This window comes from Megalops cyprinoides, chromosome 2 (assembly GCF_013368585.1).
Source record: "Megalops cyprinoides isolate fMegCyp1 chromosome 2, fMegCyp1.pri, whole genome shotgun sequence".
In the NCBI taxonomy this organism is placed as follows: Eukaryota; Metazoa; Chordata; class Actinopteri; order Elopiformes; family Megalopidae; genus Megalops; species Megalops cyprinoides.
Window position 1 is genome coordinate 19,361,143 of NC_050584.1, and position 18,936 is coordinate 19,380,078.

The 18,936-nt window shown below is 40.8% G+C and overlaps 1 protein-coding gene across 1 annotated transcript in view; it reads left to right on the plus strand.

Moving 5' to 3' along the window:
* Window positions 1-1,942: 1,942 nt before the first annotated feature.
* Window positions 1,943-18,936, plus strand: part of LOC118772543 (M-protein, striated muscle-like) — a 41,366-nt gene continuing 24,372 nt past the window's right edge. Inside the window, exons 1-10 of the mRNA XM_036520961.1 lie at window positions 1,943-2,083; window positions 2,992-3,205; window positions 7,425-7,559; window positions 7,798-7,972; window positions 9,811-9,968; window positions 12,151-12,243; window positions 13,180-13,268; window positions 13,804-13,848; window positions 15,179-15,340; window positions 15,734-15,895. Of these exons, the coding sequence (XP_036376854.1) occupies window positions 3,060-3,205; window positions 7,425-7,559; window positions 7,798-7,972; window positions 9,811-9,968; window positions 12,151-12,243; window positions 13,180-13,268; window positions 13,804-13,848; window positions 15,179-15,340; window positions 15,734-15,895 (1,165 nt within the window). The 5' untranslated portion in view covers window positions 1,943-2,083; window positions 2,992-3,059. The remainder of the gene's footprint in view (window positions 2,084-2,991; window positions 3,206-7,424; window positions 7,560-7,797; window positions 7,973-9,810; window positions 9,969-12,150; window positions 12,244-13,179; window positions 13,269-13,803; window positions 13,849-15,178; window positions 15,341-15,733; window positions 15,896-18,936) is intronic.

An 18,936-nucleotide genomic window follows, 5' to 3' on the forward strand; every position in this document is an offset into this window, starting at 1 on the left:
CAAAGGATGGGAGCAATTGTGAGTGTTAAAATAGAACCCGGTGGCATTCACCCGCCCCTCTAATTTATTGTGGAGTGTGATGGGATGAAGTCATTAGCCCTTCATGTTATCACATTCCCAGCTTGAGGGGCACTTGTACACAGTGCTGAAGTGGCGCCGACGACTTTTCGAGGAAATCGGAATTCACAGGAGGGCTGATTGACAGACTGTTTGGTAATTGAAGATTATCCCGAGATTAATGAGATCCCTAGACCTTTATGATTAAACCCATTGACTAACTAAACAATTTTCTTTGATGTTCAGTCAAGCACAGAAAATGCCATTTCTATTGAATGCATCAGACTGTAAGCCCTTTGTTGTTGTTATCCAGCGCACCATGTTAAGCTAAATGTATTTTTAAAAGAAAGAAGTTATGGCAGAAATTTTGTAAAATTGTATTATAAAAATAATAAAAGAGTAAGCATAACATCCCACTGAAAAAGTGGACTACTGTTTAAAATAGATGTTAAATCCCAAAATCATTAAAGTTAGCCTTTTCATCATCAATTTAATAATTACTGTGCTGAATGAAGATCAGAAATGGACTGTTGCTTGACAGCCAGTAATGAAAGGCTGAATTTTCAGTGTTTCCAAGGTGCCTCTCGCTCCACACTACACCTTGTCCCTGTGGCACTACTTCAGTTATGTCTGCACTGTTATAGCTATACCTTGAAACTAAGCAACTTTCATGACCACACTGCTTAAATAGATACATGCTACTGAATGTCACGTGCGAGGCCTCAAGGGCTGCAGTACGTTGTGTATGTCTCAAACCCAGCTGCCAATGCAGTAAAATGACAATAAAGTGACTCACGTGTAGGCCTAGTGCTTCCCTCTGCATTGAGAGGTGTTTTTTGTATGTGACACAAGTAACAATAGCATTGCTAAAGTTAGTGACAGGCACAGCTGAAGCCCAAGGCTCACGAATACCTTGTACAGGCAACAATAGCCTAATGGCACAGATAGCCTAAACCACAGGAACTGTAACATGGGTCTAGGTCCAGTAGGCTACATTAGTAAGGTCTCTACAGCCATCTGAAGTGTATGCTGTATTAATATATGTGTTAAAATCCAGATCCCTATGATTCATGAATGTAGTTAATGAATGTATTTATGGACTGGCCAGATACATACCCCTGTGGTTAAACTCTGTTCTGATAATAAAGTCTGTAGGGTCATCTGGGACAAAAAGAATTGCTCTCAGGTTAAAGCCATGGATGGAAAAACCCAGGGGGGTTTTGCAGCTGGACTGCCATTGTACATCAGAGAAGCATCCTATATCATAATTTGTTTGAGCGTAATCTGAATATATTCTCATAAATTGCAATATATTCTCCCCAATACCTTAGCTGGAGATTTTATAAAACTATGACACTGTTGATTAGAGTAAAATCAAGAAATGAAGAATTTTCGTTCACACCAAATACGTAATACCTGATAATGATGTGTGTGTGTGTGTGTGTGTGTGTGTGTGTGTGTGTGTGTGTGTGTTTGTGCACGCCTGTGATTGCATTGCATTAGGTTCCAGTTACAGCACATAGTATTCCCAGATGAATCCCACGAGCATGTTCCTAATTGAAATTCTCCTAACGAACCTGTTTAAACGAAGATTTATAAACCAATGGATATCTTAAAGCTTCCGCTTCCAAAATCGTTGATAGTCATCTCTTTACCCAGATTAACACAATTAGCATAACAAACTATTTGCTGCACGTGAAATAACTATAATTAAGATGTCTCTGGGATAGTGTGCAGTACATCGGCATGGTAGGCTACCCTGTAGGTGGTTGAAGTGGAGGGCTAAGATAGCGTTCCCCCTGCTCGTTGGCTATATTTAACGGGCTCCGTGGCCATAAAAGGTCGTGCCTGTGGCTTCGACATTCCGCTCAGTGCCAACATTATTTTTGTTCTGTAGACGGCAGCCCTAGACCACTGCTCCCGCACGAACTTGCGGCTTTGCGTGGATTTCATCGTTTGCCTCTCTTCTTTTGGAGTAGTATTCCTCGCTTCCGTGTTTTCACCAGTTGGTGGCATTTTGACGTAGGTAAGAAAGTTTTTGTCCCACGACATTCCTTGAGTTCTTGATCATGGAAAAAAAGAACAAAACTAATTAATGAAGATTAATTTCATTTTAAATCAATTTAACTTGTTTCGCCATCTGCATGTATACCAAATTGAATCTTCTGTTTGGGTATTATTTTGTTTGGTGCACTTTGATACTTGTTATGTTGATTGCATGATTTGTGGCTCAGTTCTGTTGTTTCCAGTCCAGAGGAGATAGGTTACAGGTCCTAGGTTTACAGGCTGGCCCTGTGAAATTGCGATAGAGCCCAATTAACTTTGCATGTTGTTCGCGTGCAGACTAATACTTGAAATGTTCAAGGTGTGGTTCTTCCATTCAATGTTAACGGTAATGAAAGGAAAAAAATACCAAGATACATACATCATGTCTTATAGATGTTTTTACTGTACGTCAGTACATAAACTGTTGATAGTGACCACTGCATTGATATTAAATTTAGACCCTTTAGACCCTCAAATTTAATTCAAAATCAGTATTAAAAAACTCTCCTTCAAGGCTTCAATTTTTTTTTTCTCAAATTTAATAAATTATTTGAAGTAGCATTATGTATGTAATATATGTCCCCAAAACAGAACAAGCTGATGAAATGCACAGTATCTATTGTGATTGTTGTGAGCTAAAAACATCCAGATTCCAAGGTCATGATCTCATCATGACCTCAAGGTCAAAACTGTAATCATATCTGAAGTTTGTTGTAGCTTACATTAACTAATAACTACTAACTTATTTAAAAAAAAAAACAAAGAAAAATGACAAACAGTAATTGCTATTGTCAGAAACCACAACTAATAGCTAACATTGGCTAAGTTAAATTTAAATTATAAAAAAAACTGTAAAATGTAACTAATGAAAACATTCTTAACCGGTAGCGAAATAAAGACAGTTTACAGGCCACTCAGACTCAAAGGTCACAGGTCGCGATCAGAACAGGAGCAGGATGTCGGGGTCCCTACCTTTCTACCAGAAACACCATCGCCACTATGACCGTGCATACCGCAGCAAGGAGGTGGAATCGGCTGTTAGCCAGTACCACCAGTCCAGCAGTTATGCTGCTCGCAGCAGCAGCAGCAGCAGAAGCAGAGGGTAAGAGGATCCAGGCCTGATGTGCTGTGCTGCAACATCTCTTCCCATCCTCCCCTCATCGCTTGGGAAACTACGAAAGAATGCCGTGGTCTCTTTAACATGTTCACGCATCCTTATACACCTTGCTGAACCCCAGCCGCACCCCTGCACCCCACCCCACCCCATTCCCCGGCCATTCCATTCACCAATCCTAATCGCTAAGGTTGTTTTTATTCTTAAGGTCTTTTGACAATTGCAGCTACTAAATCCTGTGATCATTCATACTAATGGAACCTTTTTACCACCGCACCTTATATCCAAAGGAACATTTCTGTTTATTCATGCTTGCTGCCAGTTAAATCTGTTTAAATGGTGGTTTTGACAGTTTTAATAAGGTGCATGTTATAAATCCATCCCTGTTGTTGAATGTCATTTCATTTTCTTTTCAGTGCCTATACTTCTGTCTTGGTCTTCTGCTGTTTTGTTACCAATGCTTACCTTTATGCTTACTGTAGTGTAGGTTGATTTAAGGACCCCATGATTACACTGGGATTAGCCTGTAGGTCTGTTCTTATCTGTGCTATGCACTGGGTAACTCATTTTGGAATGCAGTACATGCAGAATATGTATTGCCGTATTGTGATATACAGCACGTATAATGAAACAGTATCCAGATGAATGCATGAAGAATTTCTGAGCTCTCAGGGATTGTGGATTTCATGCCAGAATGTCAAACGAAGGTTTTGGTTCCACTCAAGGGATTTGAAACATCTACGCTCATGCTAAAACAAACGTTGGTTTCAGAAAGGGGAATGAATTTCAATCTGCTATTGTTTGAGGAGTCATTACTTATTTTACACAACATTTTCTTTTTAATCCATTCTGATTTAAATGACACCTTTCTTAAGACAGGAATCAGAGTTTAGGGGGTAGAACTGATTCCATCCTTGCTTGCTTTTGTTAAGGATTCTTCTGGTGTGAAAGGGCTATGCTGAATTTGTACTGTATGGGAAGCATTTGTGAGAAGGTCCTCAGGTATATTTGTTCAGTGTTTCTATTTTTAGGAGATGATAACACTTTAGGAATCATGGAGAGATAGAAGATACAGCAAATGACTAGAGCCTGAGTATAATCAGGAAACCACAGTAGGCAGGGAAGTTATGCTAATGTCTTTGTCTGACTCTGTTGGTATGACATGGACAAGTCACTAGCATGGTAATGTGTGCCATCCTATTGATTTTATGTTTCCTTCCACAACAAAGTATCTCTTTATAGCAATGTATTTATAATTTAATGAGAGTATGTAATTGTCAATTGCACAGCTTTAGATGAATATAAGTCTATATATTGGTTCAGACATTAATTCTCTTCTGGAATAATACCAAGATAACCACTGGCCCATGCAAATTGACCAGCACCTGAAAGTGACATAGGCAACTAGTAAATGAAAGTTCAGGGTATAATAGATACAAAGAGATGTTTTCTTTTGCACTCAGAGTAAATTCAGTGCTTGGATCTTTTGGATCAACCTTCCCTGGAGGTGGCTTATTTACTGAGATAGAGACAAAGTTGGTAGTCATATGGTTTTAATTGTGCTACTGCTGCACATGCAGTCCTCTTCTTGTGTAGTATGTAACCTGTCTGAATTCTTTACCACATCGAACATGAGTGTTCTGTCAGGACTGTTTGGATCTGGCATTGACTGGTCCCTCCTGTGGGGAGATCTGGCAAATGGCACTGAACTATAGCTGAGCTCCATCTGACACTGGGCCAGTGGTTCTGTTCTTTCAATCCTTTTTCAAAATGTTTTCCCCTCACCTTGGAATTGACCTCCCAATTGAATCTGATGCCACCCTCTTAGCATCTTGGGGGGCCTCTCACCTCTCTAATGCCTCTCCTGGCGATAAGGGAGGTAACATGAAACCGTCGTCGTTTATCATATCCACAGAGCTATACATTTCATCATCTTTCCATCATCCACCCTCTTCTATCACCATCTCATATAATGTAGAACTAAAAATAGAATATCAGACTTTTTTTGGATTGAAGGAAGTGTATTTTGGTTACTGCTCTTATACCTTTGAGACTTCCATTGTAAACTATTGTAGGCATCCTATTCACTTGCAGTCACATGATGTTTGCCACTAACGGACATAGTAAGGGAATGGGACTAATTAATTTAATTAGTCCCAATGTCAACATGTGCTTTCAAAGACAAGTTTCTGTCCATCACTGAAGTTTTTTTTTTTTTCAAAGATAATTTTTGATGCAGTGCATCATCTCTGGAGGGCACTTGATTTCAGCAACAGCATTTTTTAATTACTTTGGCCTTGACAGTGTCCCCGTGAGGTCAGGTGCCCCTGAAACCTGTGTGCTGGTCACTACTTTGGCTGGCGCTTGGAGAAGGAATTTGCTAAGTGCTTTGTTGATGACTGCCCATAATTCTGTTGGGTAACTGGACAGTTCTGGTTGGGTCAGGCATCTCTACATAACTTAGCAGGAGTGGCACCTTTACAGAGGTCATTGTGGATTGTGACTGGCTGATTGATGAGGGGAAATGATGCAGTAGTATAAAATTTTACTCTTTGTTTAGTGAGGATGTACCGAGATGCTTAGTGAATATTCAGAGTTTGTGTATTCTTAATAAACATCAGGCCAGCAACTATCAGATGTCTTGCTCAGTGTTACATCTTCGTTTAGTTCAAAATCAGTAAAACAAACTCTCCTTCAAGGCTAACGGCTCTTCAGCAAGTAAGCTCAGAGGATTTCTGAATGTGTAAAGTGAAGTGTGGGGCTTTGTGTACTGGACTCTGATCTCATTTATGGTTCTCGCTTTTAGTCCTTTAGGCCTTTGTGGCAGAGGGTTATTCTTGGCACTAAAACAAACTCACTCTGTTGAGATTGCATGCATAGTATTCCTCCGCATATGCGTAGGGCAATGGAAACCTCACTTGTTAAAAACCATTTGCAGGATCTCCTTTACCCCCCTGTTTACCATGGTGCCTTGTCTACATGGAGGTTTTGTCCATACCGCCAGCTGGCCTCTTGGGTATTGGTGGGGAGATTATGTAGATTATTTGAATATGAAATACCTAGGGCTCAGCACGTAGAGAGCAGACTATATAGAGTTAGAAGATGAGATGGCTAAGGACAGAGAGATATACATTCATCCCTTCCTTACGTCACTTTTACCAACTGGTCACAATGAGCTGTGCAGGCTTTTGAACAAAAATATAATGAGCACTTTCATTATGGTATGCAGTATTCCTGTCCTGAGCATCTTTGTTTTAACAATGGAATGAGCCTTTCTTTTCTGTCGTGTGCCCTTGTCACCATTCCTATTTTATCTTCCTTAGTTCATCTCCCTCTTCTCGCACACTTTCCTTTTTAATCTATCTCTCGGTTTCTCTCTCGCTCACCTCCATCTTCCATCTCGCAGTCTTATTTTTAGAGTGAGCTGACAAAAGCGTGCCTGGGAAATAATTGTGGGTTCAAATTGGATGCCAGGGTCTTTGGGTGATAGATCATTCTGTATCCAGGATTATCTCTTTTCCTACTCGATTCATGAATGCATGTGTTATTTCTGTGAGAGACTAAGGATGTTGGGTATTGCTATCTGAGAGCCTGCCATTTACAGTTGGAACTCTTGTGTATCAGGTGTATAATTACTATATTTGGTCATTTACAACTTTGTGAGGATGGAAGTTTATTATTGAGAAGAAAAGGTCTGTGATTGAGATTGCTGAGGGTGTAATATTAATGATACATTTATGTCAAGTCTCAATGGGAAATGTTTGATTTTGAGTATTGCCTTCTTGGGTCCTTGAGAGTTATAGTTGCAGCTCTTATTGGTAGATTCGTGTTTAAAGGTTAAAAGGTGAATACCTTTCAATGCTTCACATTTTCTGACTCTTCCTTTTATGTTTCACAGAAACAGTCCATTGTTCTCAAACAAGGTCCAGTTGATATGGGTTTTTTTTTCCAGGTCCATCAACAGCGATGGACTATTTTTAAGATACCATGCCAGCCAATAACCAATAAACCCGCTGATCTGTCTTTTTTTTAAATCAGCTGATCTGTCTCTTTTGTCCATCAGCACAGCATACTGAAATATCAATAGCTTGAAAAGAAAAAACTCATAAAAAAGTAATGGACAGAGAAATAAATGCTTACCATAGCAAGCTGCAGGCTGAGGTTATGACTGCTCTAATGTCTGTCTCTTTTGATCTTGCTGCGTCAGACTCAAAGCCTCTGCATATTCGGGGCTGGAGGAGAGCAGTCTGAGCCCTCTACCCAAAAGAGCCAAGCCAACCTTCCTGGCAGTGGACAAAGAGAACCAAATCATCGGCTACGTTGTGCCCCTCTTCAGAGGCAGGTATGCACAACTGCCCAAGCCTGAGATTCTGAATGTCTAAGTCTCATTAGAGACAATGATGATGATGATGATGGTGACGATGGTAATGGTTACAGCAATGGTATTGGTGATGATGATGAAGATGACACTGCTGCTCTTGATGATGATGATGATGACGATGATGATGATAAACATGATGATGGTGAAGATAATACTGGTGATTATAAAAATGATGATGATGGTGATGTTCTTTCTACAGTCAGGAGTTTGCCAGTGGACTATCAGACACAGAGGAGACAAGGCTGAAAGAGACTGCGGGATACCTGGCCAGGAGAGACCTCTTCTCCAGTGAACTGAAACAAGAGAAAGTCCAGCAGACATCCAGGAGAGTAGCCATGAGGGAGACAGCAGAGCGCATCGCTTTAAGCAAGACGGTCAGTGCAGAAAGTGCCTGTGCCCTGTGGTGTAATACCTGTGTGTATTCTTTCAAGCGTTGCACTTGGTCACACTCTATGATGTTAACTGTAGTTAACACTTGTTTGAGCAAACAGGGCCGAATTATGACGACCCTTCCGTCACCTGGTCCAGTGGGAGTCGTGGTTTGGTTGATGCAGTGAAAAATGTCACCATATAGAGAGGTGATGATGGTCAGAGATTGACCGACAGCTAGCATACATCAGTGAAATGACACAGCTAAATGTTTAAACTGCTTTGTCACTTTATTGGTTTCCCCTTAATGCTTACAGTATTGTGTTCACTCTACTCTACACTCTAACCCATCGTCATGGACAAATATACTGTGCACTGAAGGCCCTGAGCAATTCCCAACACGATCAAATCATTTGAAAAAGAGAAATCTGTAATGATACAATCTAAGAGACTCATAACAGTATAAGAGAGCTAAGAGTGGATTTATGCCATTAAGTATAACACTTAGTCTAGAGAGTTACCCATCTATATATGTAAATGCATCAACAGATGTTCAATGATCTGCCCACATTTAGGTGCCTGTATACAGATTTCACATTTGTCAATATGTCATAATTCAGTGTACAGGATTTAAAAAATTTTTTCAACAGATGTTCATAAAAGTTTCAGCAACTCATCGACTGCATATTCTATCGTCATGCAAATAGCAGTATATCTGTATCAACTGCCAAAAGATCTTGTTATGTCATGGCTCAGTTTACAGAGTGTCTCTATATGTTGAACAGATGCACATGCATATCTCAGTAACTTATATTTAATCTGTCAACAAACTATCAGTAATGTGTATCTTCTTCCTAAACATCTTTTCAATATGCCATGTTCTGAATTTTGCAACGTTTTATACATTTGCAAATGATCCATAGATTTCACTGCACAATTCTGCTAATTGTCTAGCTGTTAAATAGCACTCTCAACAGCACTCTCAACAGCCAATGAATGCGCTTAGGGTATATTCAATGCATGCAGCTAAACAGCTCCCTCTATACTATAAGATGTTTAGCTAAGTAATTGGTATACATTCAAAAATTCTTGAATGAACTATCTGTTACATTTTCCACATAGCTAACTGGTACATTCATCGTGAAGTGAAATGTCTAAATAACACTTTGCCCTTGAATCCAGCAAAGAAAGGAGGGAAAAGCTGAAACAGAGAAACAAAAACTAAATACAAATTATGTAACATCAGCATAACTCCAGTGATGCTTGTATGAGATCTACTGTGTATGGACTGGGTTCCCTTGGAAAAAGGACAGCTGCCAAGTGTCCATGCCACTCTTGGTGATAAATTCCACAGAGCTGATCTTGTTTCTTGAGATACTGTCAACTGGTGTTTTAAAGATGTTGTCAGATTATGTGTTAATGCATATTGGCTGAAGAGGTAGCTTCTTATTCAGTCTACTGTTTAAACCAATAAATTATTCAGCTTGCTAGCTAATGTCACATCTAGTTATTGTTGCTAAATGTCTAAATTAGTAAAGCTTGTTTAAAAAAACACTGACACATGAACAGACACTGAACAGTCTTGCAGAGAAGATGGTAGCTCCCCTGTTAAATTCATGTAGTCTCTTTTCTCCTTTTTGTTAATTTTCGAACAGCCAGGATTGCAAGATATTGCTTACTGGCTAACGTTATGCACAAGGAAGGTATAGACTTAACCTTTTATCAGTAAAGTTACCTTTTAACCACTCTAGAAAGAAAACAATTGCATATATGAGCAGAGAATGTGATTGTCAGTGTTGTGAGGGAACCTCTTGAATGTTTTGTGCATGTACCTCCCTGACAGATCCATGAAAGCGAGGAATTCCACAAGAAGATGAATGAGGACAACCTGTTGCACGCCCCGGAGTTTGTGATCAAGCCGCGCTCCCACACGGTGTGGGAGAAGCAGTCCGTGAGGCTGCACTGCACAGTGTCGGGATGGCCGGAGCCCCGGGTGGTGTGGTGCGTAGCTCGCTCTAAGCACAGCGCTGGACACACCCCTGTAGCGTCACGTCCCAGATAGGCAGATACTGAACATTTCTGTAGCAGGAACCTCATTGTGACTCATTGTCCTCTCTGTTTTGTATGACACGTTACTGACCGATGGGTTGAATTTGGTTGCTGCTGACGCAATTTGTTGGTCCAGTGACTGTGTGATTATAGCACGCACCTTGACCCCAAGTTCCTATCTGAATTAAAAAACTAACTGCCTTTCTGCTTGGTGCTCAGCATTAAAAGAGATGAATTATGGGTGGTGGCCCGTTGATAGAGAAGTGGTCCTTCCAATTGGTCTACTTGGACAGCAGCCATTTCACTCCACAGAAGCGAGGATGGCGCAGAAACCACCTCCCTCACAGGGATCTGTATACCATTATGGAGTTCTGTTTTAAACCTTTAAATTGCTTCTGTGATGGCGACATTAGGGAGGCTAGCACTTCAGTGCTATCAGTACCACAGTATTTGGGAAGGACTTTCATCATGGGCCGTGGTGTTTAAATTTAACTTGAATGAGTGGATCTGGACTGATGTGCTGCAAAATCACTGTCTTTTCCTTAGAAGTTTATCGGCTGCTATCAAGTATCCAGACAAAGAATGGCCAAGACTTGCCCTCTATTGCAAAACGAAATATCTGATAGCAAGTTGCATGCAGTAAAGTAAACTGGTCATCTCATTTTGTCAAGAAAACATGATGTCACATGGCATCTGTGAGTTATCAGTGCAACAAAGATTTAAGGAGGAGAAAAACTCATCGTCAAACAGGTATGAAATGACTGGAACTGATATACTGTGATGGCATTGAAACTGCGTCAGCAGTCTGATGATGCTGCCATGAGACATCTATCTGTAAATATTAAATGACAGGATTATAAGGGAGCAACCTTGTTGTGTGGATGTAGCTTTGTCATGCCAAAATGAGCAGATTAAGTATATATTTCATTACTTTTATACCTTGTGCAATGCTATTTGTAGATAGCTTACATCACAAGTACATTGTCCGTCATATTTGTTACGCAACATTATGTGGCTCCTACTTGCTGTAGTAGCTTGAATCTTCTGTAGTTCGGAGAAGTTCTACAGCTCTGTAGCATTATTAGCCAGTGCTTTGTTTGCACTGCATACTCATTCTGCAATCCAGAGATCAAGGACTTCTTTAAGCAGAGTGAAGTCAAAACAGACAAGTGGTGCTTGACTTGGGCTAAAACGCTCACAGCTCTTAAAGAGGAAGCTGTAAGTTATAATGTTAGCTGTAGGTCAGCAGCGGACATCTTGTCTGTAGTGATTGTCAGCCATGGTGAAAGATCTTTTAATATTAGGGCTATTGTGTAAATTATCAAATCAGTAACATTATTTTAAGCTTGATGGGTAAATAGCCACAGTAATTATTCAATTTTAAATGGTTGTGTGTTCGGTATAATACAGCTTTATTAAAGCAGGAATCAATGCATTTATGGATTACATTACATTGTTGCCATTTAGCAGATGCTGTTATCCAGAACAACTTACATTGGTTACAATTTTATCCATTTATACAGCTGGATATTTACTGCGGCAGTTGTGGGTTAAGTACCTTGCCCAAGGTTACAGCAGCGCCTCAGCTGGGAATTGAACTAGCAACCTTTTGGTTACAGGCCCTCCCCCTTTCCACTTCACCACACTGCTGCTCATGTGGATCATAGATACTTTCAACATGCATATTTCCTTATTCATTGAGCAGGTTAGCTATATATTGTACAAGCTTGATGTCCATGCTTGTCCATGTTTATTTTACATGTTTAGTACTGAACCATAATTTCATGTGCAATATTGAATTTTGCAGGAAGTATTTCACCATTTTATGCAAAATCTGCATGTAAACAATTGAAAAGGTCCCTAATTAGGAGACAGATGATGACAAGAAACATGAACAACTAAAGGAAAACACATGCACACTATTTTAAGAAAAATACAGCATGAGTGGCTTTTGTCTTGCATGCTGACCTGTTTATTCAAGTCTTTAGGTCTTTCTGTGTTTTTTTTTCCCAGAAAGCTTTGCTCTCTGGCATGCAGTCTTTAGACCACCTCCTGTGCTGTTTTCCTGTTTTCCATCTTATTTTTCTCCCTTTTCCTTGCTTTCTTCTCTCCCCTGTTTTCATCACACACCCAGGTACAAAAACAATGTGACTATTGACCCTCTGGCCCACCCTGGCAAATATAAGATAGAGAGCAGTTACAGCGTGCACTCACTGGAGGTCAACAGGTATGCCAGCCGTTACATTCAGTGCCCCCCAACAACAGTGAATCATTTGCAGCAGGTCTTTTCTGTGGTGCAAATGGAATGGTATTACATGAAGAAAACACCATTTTCATCGCAAGCATCTCATCATGTGTTGTACATCACTTCATACTGCATTACAGGCATAAGGAAAAAGGTAAAGGGGACAGCAGCATACAGTACAAGCACACTGTTATTGTTGACAGAACAGCTGACTACCACTCGCTTACAGTTAAACTAATCTGCATTTAGCACTGTGGGAGATGATTTGTTGTCCTTTGTGGTGCCAGGAACCTGTCTCTGTGGTGTCTGTCAGCGATCCTGGCTCACGCAGGTACCCCACAGCAGTTGCTGATCTCTTTGGTCGTCCAGGGCGTCATGCGATCCCCGGCCCAGTTTCCCCGCTTGACTTTTGATAACAAAGAGGTCGTCTAAAAATATCAGACAGATACTAAGAAAGAATTTACTCAAGATAAAGGGCATTTGCTTTTGCTCTTGTGAACTATTTTTGGACACATCAGTAAGGAGTAAATACCTCCTTTCTGCCAAGGCTTTCATAGACAGAATTGATCATTCATTACAGCGTGGGACACTATCCAACACTAAGAGCACAAAAAAAAAATGCAATGGAACATAGATCATTCAGTTTGAAAAATAGCAAAGCAACAGTATTTTGTGAATTCACAAAAAAGTGGACGTGAAATCAGATATGAAATGAGCAGTGAAATTGTGTCATTTTATATCAGTGACATCATGCTTCTATTTTTTTCCCGACATATTCATTCCTGTAGTTTTGGAATACATAACCGCAGTTCTTTTGGTTCAAAACGATTTACCCGTGGGCAGGAATGTGTAGATGAAGCCTACACGGAGAGTCAGTGTTCGGGATGCAGGCGTTCATGTGGTGCTCTCCCATTTCAGATGTGATTTTGATGACACAGCACAGTATCGTGTGTCTGCCATGAACACGAAGGGGGAGCTGTCTGCCTTTGCTTCCATCGTGGTGAAAAGTGAGTTCGCAGCATCTCAGGAATTCTTCCTTTGGGCATAAACTATACTGCAGTGCAACCAGTGTATTTTTACATTGTAAGGCTCTAGTTTCAAGCTCCATGGACAGATCTGAAAGTTATATTTCTCTTAGGTCCACTGTGACGCTAGGCTTCTCAGTTAGTTCTCACTTAGACCTTCCTTGCTTATATGCATGGACCCTCTGTGTGCTACCTTTTGGGAAAGGGTGGTTTATTTCAGGTATATATGGTATTTTATTGAGCATTTTCCCACTGTCACAGCTCACTGACCATTTACATATATGAGTTGGATGTTTTGTTATCAAGCTATGTACAATATTCATAAGTTTATTCAGCTCTTGGGTGTTATTACTGTGTCCAGTTGTAATACAATAATGAATATTCCATATGCTGCTAGTTAAGTCAGTCTGGTTTGCTTGAGCCTGTTTGGTTTGCCAAGCTGTGGTTTGAGTTATTCCTTTTTCAAGCATTTTCTTGAATATGAATGTTGTTTTGTTTTATTTTTTCCCTATGTAAGGATTCAAAGGAGAAGTGGACGAGTACCTTCCTTCTCCAAGACAGCGTAAGTTACACTACAGACTGTCTCCTGTGACTTTAGTTTGTAACATTGGCATTTCTTGTTGTTAATTTTCTGAAAAGGGGACAGTGTGACTTCATTGTGGAGTCACTGTATGGGAGAACAGCATTTTATTTATCTGTTTTATTTATCTTGAGGCTAACAGCCTTTTTGTTTTCCAATACTGGTTGCAGAAACACCAGTGGAGAACTCCACTGCAGGTAAAGGGGTGTGTGGGTGTGGATGGTGATTCTGGGCCTATGACCTCCGTGTGGACATTGATGTATTCAGTGGATCATGGTCTACTGCATGCGATTGTGCCTTTTAAATGTCTCCGTGGTGCTTAACTGATCACATTATGTGGGTCATTTATTTTATAATCATTGGTTTTTATCTATGGGATTTTTTTACATTGGTAATGCCAATGTCTTGAATTTTGATGCAAGTGTGGCAAGTATGTGGTGAACCTAATGAGCAAAGCTGTTAAAATAGCAAAGGTTTAGGGGTGACTGGAGATGAGAGTTCATTATATGAAAGTTAATGGCAGCCATTGGTCAGTTTATGGTCAGTTTTGTTAATGGAATATCACTGCTGCTTGAGATATGTAGACCAGATGGCATATCTGTCATGATGAATGTTGGAGGAGAGTTCATGTTTTGTAAAATTTCAAACAGAGGCATGAAAAGGATTTTTTTCCATGTAGATCACTGACTGTGAAGGTTTTAAAAGAAAGAAAAAATGAATGAGAGGGACATCTTATTATGGGGATGTCAGACAAAGGTTAAAGGTTAAGGTTTGAATAATGAATATGTCCAGGGGTTCATTATGATGTGAGGTGACAGGACTGAAGGATCTGAAATAATTGCTCTGATTTTACTACAACTCTTGAAAATGCAAGGTGTGCATTGTTGTCACATGCATGGAAGTGTGCCGTTTAAATATTCCCCGTGTTTCACTGCGGGTGGCACTCTCTGATGTTTTTGCTTTACACCAGTTGTCTTTATGATGTCCGTGTAACCTGTGTATCCTGTGTCTGGAAACAGTTGCTGTCAGTCAGTCTTCTTGTTATTTCTGTGCCCTTTTCTCTTCCTCAATGTTGGTGGGGTGGCCGGTGAGGACCGGTGGAATGCTGCCTGTCTCAACTTAGTCTGTCTCACAGAAAACGTTGCTGACATTTCTTTTAAAGCGTTTCCTGCCAGTGGGATGTTTTACACGTATACGTCTGCACGAGATGAAAACACTGGATGAGTCACGTGATTAGATTTTTGGCCTCTTTTTGAACTTTGACCCGGATGAGATTTCGCTCATTTTGCCGCCTGTGCTGTGGGCTCCCCAGATGGCTTCTGCTCCGAGTACGGAATCACGTTCGAGACCCACATCGTGGACACGTTCAACGTGTCCTTCGGCCAGGAGGGGGAGACGCTGAGCCTGGGCTGCACTGTGATCATCTACCCCCCGCTGCAGCGCTACCAGCCGGAGGTGCAGTGGTACAGAGACGGTGAGCGGGAACGGAGCGTGTGCGCTCCCGGTGTCACGAGCTGCGTGATGCATTGGGTCACTGATATGCTTTCTATTTGCCAGCGTCACCTTCAGCGCTGACAGGCCTGTTATAAAGAAATATGATATGAGCATGTGGGAAGCATAAGAGATACGTTTATACTATGGTGTTTGTGAGTAATATTTCATGACCAGTTGGTTTATTTATAACTGCTTTTGAAGAAGACACTAATTATACTTTATATTTTAATCAGGAAGATGAAAAGTAGAAGTTTATCGTGTTACTTTTTGTGTTGCAGTAGGACTTGTTTTTCTTTTGGAATGTTGCATCTATGGCATGTAGCTCTAACAATGAGAGAGTGATTCCATTTCTTGCATGTACGGTGCTCTCCAGATGTTCTCCTGACCCCATCTAAGTGGATGCACATGCACTGGAGCGGAGACCGGGCTACTCTGACCCTCACTCACCTCAACAAGGAGGATGAGGGCCTCTACACACTGCGCATTGCCACTAAGTCCGGCTACGAGACCTACTCCGCCTACGTCTTTGTCAGAGGTGAGTGGACCACCACGAAAGCCTCTGTAATAACACACACATACACAGAGCACTAAGGTCATTTCACTTTCAAGGACACTCCCACAGGCAAGAGCCTACAAAAGAGAAGGCCACTCCCACACCCGAGACCACTCACACAAACAGTGCCACTCCCCCACACATGATCACCACCACACACAAGGTCACAACTTCTTCTCTTGTCTGTATCTCCACGTCATGTATGTTGCATAAGGTCAAACATTTCATATATGCATCTCTGCTTGTGGTGAAGGTTCTCCTTCACACCGCATGAGTTTTATTGCTCACGTGTTCAGTGGCATCTGCTTCATTTTAAAAGGCTTTATAGGTTCCTTCTAAAAATTCGGCATTATTGCATCTTGTACAATTCAGTCAATGACTCATAATATTATAAATATTATAACATTTTCGTATGTTTTTGCAATGGAATATTTTTCTAGTTCTATCCAAGATTTTTATTGCCCCCCCTCCACCACCAAATTCTGTAGTTTATTATTGGTGCAGTGTGGAAGGGGTCAGAGCCTTGTTCAGGGCCAATCTATTGGAGGTTGGTTGTGGGCGGGGCTCTCTCCCTGTCACAGTTTCCATGTGGCTCATGTTATTCAGACAGTGAACAGTTGCTTCAGGTCAAGGTCAGACAGCAGCCACAGCTGACTCTAGCAGACCCGTAGCCTAGCGGTGCGTGTATGTGTGTGGGTGTGTTTGGCATTCCTTTCTTAACGGCCACTGGACCCTAGTTAATGCTGTCTATTGCAAAATGCCATTCCCATACACAATGAGGAGCCCTCATTAAGGAGATATTGAGTCATTCTGTCACATTCCCATTTAGTTTGGAGTGACATGGAAACAAATGATGGACTAGGAGGACCACCACTGATAAATACATGTTTCACATTCCCAGAAATGTGAACATACTCTCAACTGACCTTCTTATCTTAGAAGCGTAAGACTGGACAAAGTTATAAGCATTGATCAGAAGTTTCCTCAAGGTGGTATGAATATGAAAACCCACATGAATACGTAATGATCAAGCTATGCACAAGGTGCTTTTATAAAACATACCTGAATGATATGTCTTCATGATGTGGTTTTGTTAGTCATACAGATTTGGACATTCCAAATGGCATTGCTGTAGTCCAGAATGATTAGAAAGACACAGGTCCTAATCTGTTGAAGTAGCTGGTTGAGTTAGCTCTGTGGAGTTAGCTAAGTGCAGTGACAACATGATGCTGTTTTTCCTTTTATGGTAAACCTGTGTAGGTACCTAGACTGCTAGTTTTATACAATGTCATATTGATGCTTTATGACAAGTTTGCAACTTGCGAATGATATACTCAATCTTTAGCTGGATAGTTTTAGCTAGTTAGCTGTTGGCTTCTCTTAATATATTGGAATAGAGATCCAGATGGCAATTCTGTTGAAAGTTTTATTTCTGGCCATTCACAGGCTAACCCTTGAGTTAGGGACAAGTAGGTAACTACATTAGCTATCACAGCTTGAACCTGGCCATGTCGATGTCAACTGTGGAGAGTGATACATACACTGTGAAACACTCCAGTACAAATAAACAAGTAAATGATCAGGAGCTATTCCAGCCCATACACACACCCTTACAATAATCTTGTACATTAAATCAGATGAATTTTAATAAAAAAAATTTGTTTCAGCTGAAATTTAGTTGATTCATTGCCCCATCCACATTACATTGCGTTATTATTGTTATTGTCACATTGTTACATCATTATTGTCCCTCTTATCCAGATGGATTTACATAGGTTACAATTTTTACATGTTCTCCATTTATACAGCTAGGTATTTACTGAGGCAATTTTGTGTTAAGAACCTTGCTCAAGGGTACAGCAGCAGTGCCCCATCAGGGAATCAAACCAGGAAACTTTTGCTTTCAAGCCCTGCTCCTTACCAGTATACTACACTGCTGCCTGTAACCACTTACTAGTGACTACCTGTTATTGTTTTATCATATGCATCCAAGTGTGCCGGGGAATACTTTTTTGCAGTGAGTGAGCTTTAAAGAATAATAATTTTAGCTCACTGCATCGTCCTGAGTGTTGTGTGAGGTCAGAGTCAGCATAACTCTTAAGCGTAATGGGGAATCAGGGGCCCAGTTAGAACTGCTGACTGCAGCATGACCAGGATATCATCCATGTCCAACTGACCATCCAACTGTCCAGTCTGTTCTCAGAGAGATCAGGTACCATTTGTTTTTGGCTGTGAACAATACGTATAATTTAAGATGCCCTGAGACTGATAGGGTTCCCTGTATCTAGACAAGAAGGACAGTGACCTTTTTAATGCTTCCTTATAAGCGCCTGTGGATGATGCAGTTGCTGACGCACAGGATGCTAGATGGACAGCTGTTATAAACATTGATATGACACCATTAACAGTTAATTCATTTCATTTTTTATATTTAGCACAAGGCACTTTACATATGTAGGTACAAACAAACTAAAACAATTACATCAAATGCATTTGGCAGACGCTCTTATCCAGAGCAACTTCCAGCACAATAGAACATAAGTGTATCCATTGAAGTTAAATGAGCAACAGTGTCAGACCAAGCTAAGAACACTCCCAGACCAGTGAATGTGAGCATAAAACCATTCAAGCCCTACCACAAGTTAACTTGTGTAACCTGACTAGGTAATGGAAGCCAAGCACACTACGATACATCAGTCACTAGAACATAAATCCAAACTACATCACAATACTACGTGTAAATTTAACGTCAAAACAGGAAATAAGAGAAATAAGCACAGGAAATATTATCGTTACCATTGTCAGCATTATCATCTCTGCAATGTGTCTTTAAGAGGCACTCCTCTTATCAGGTTTCACTCAGATGGGGAGTTGCCGGTTCTAATTCTGTCTGCCATTACTGAGGGCCGCGCTGGGGGAGTTAGGTTAACCTTAAAGACCGGTGTCATTCTTGGCCAAGACGCGCATCTCTCTTGGGGGGCAAGGGCTCTTATACCGCAGGCCTGCCTACATACACCAAGCTG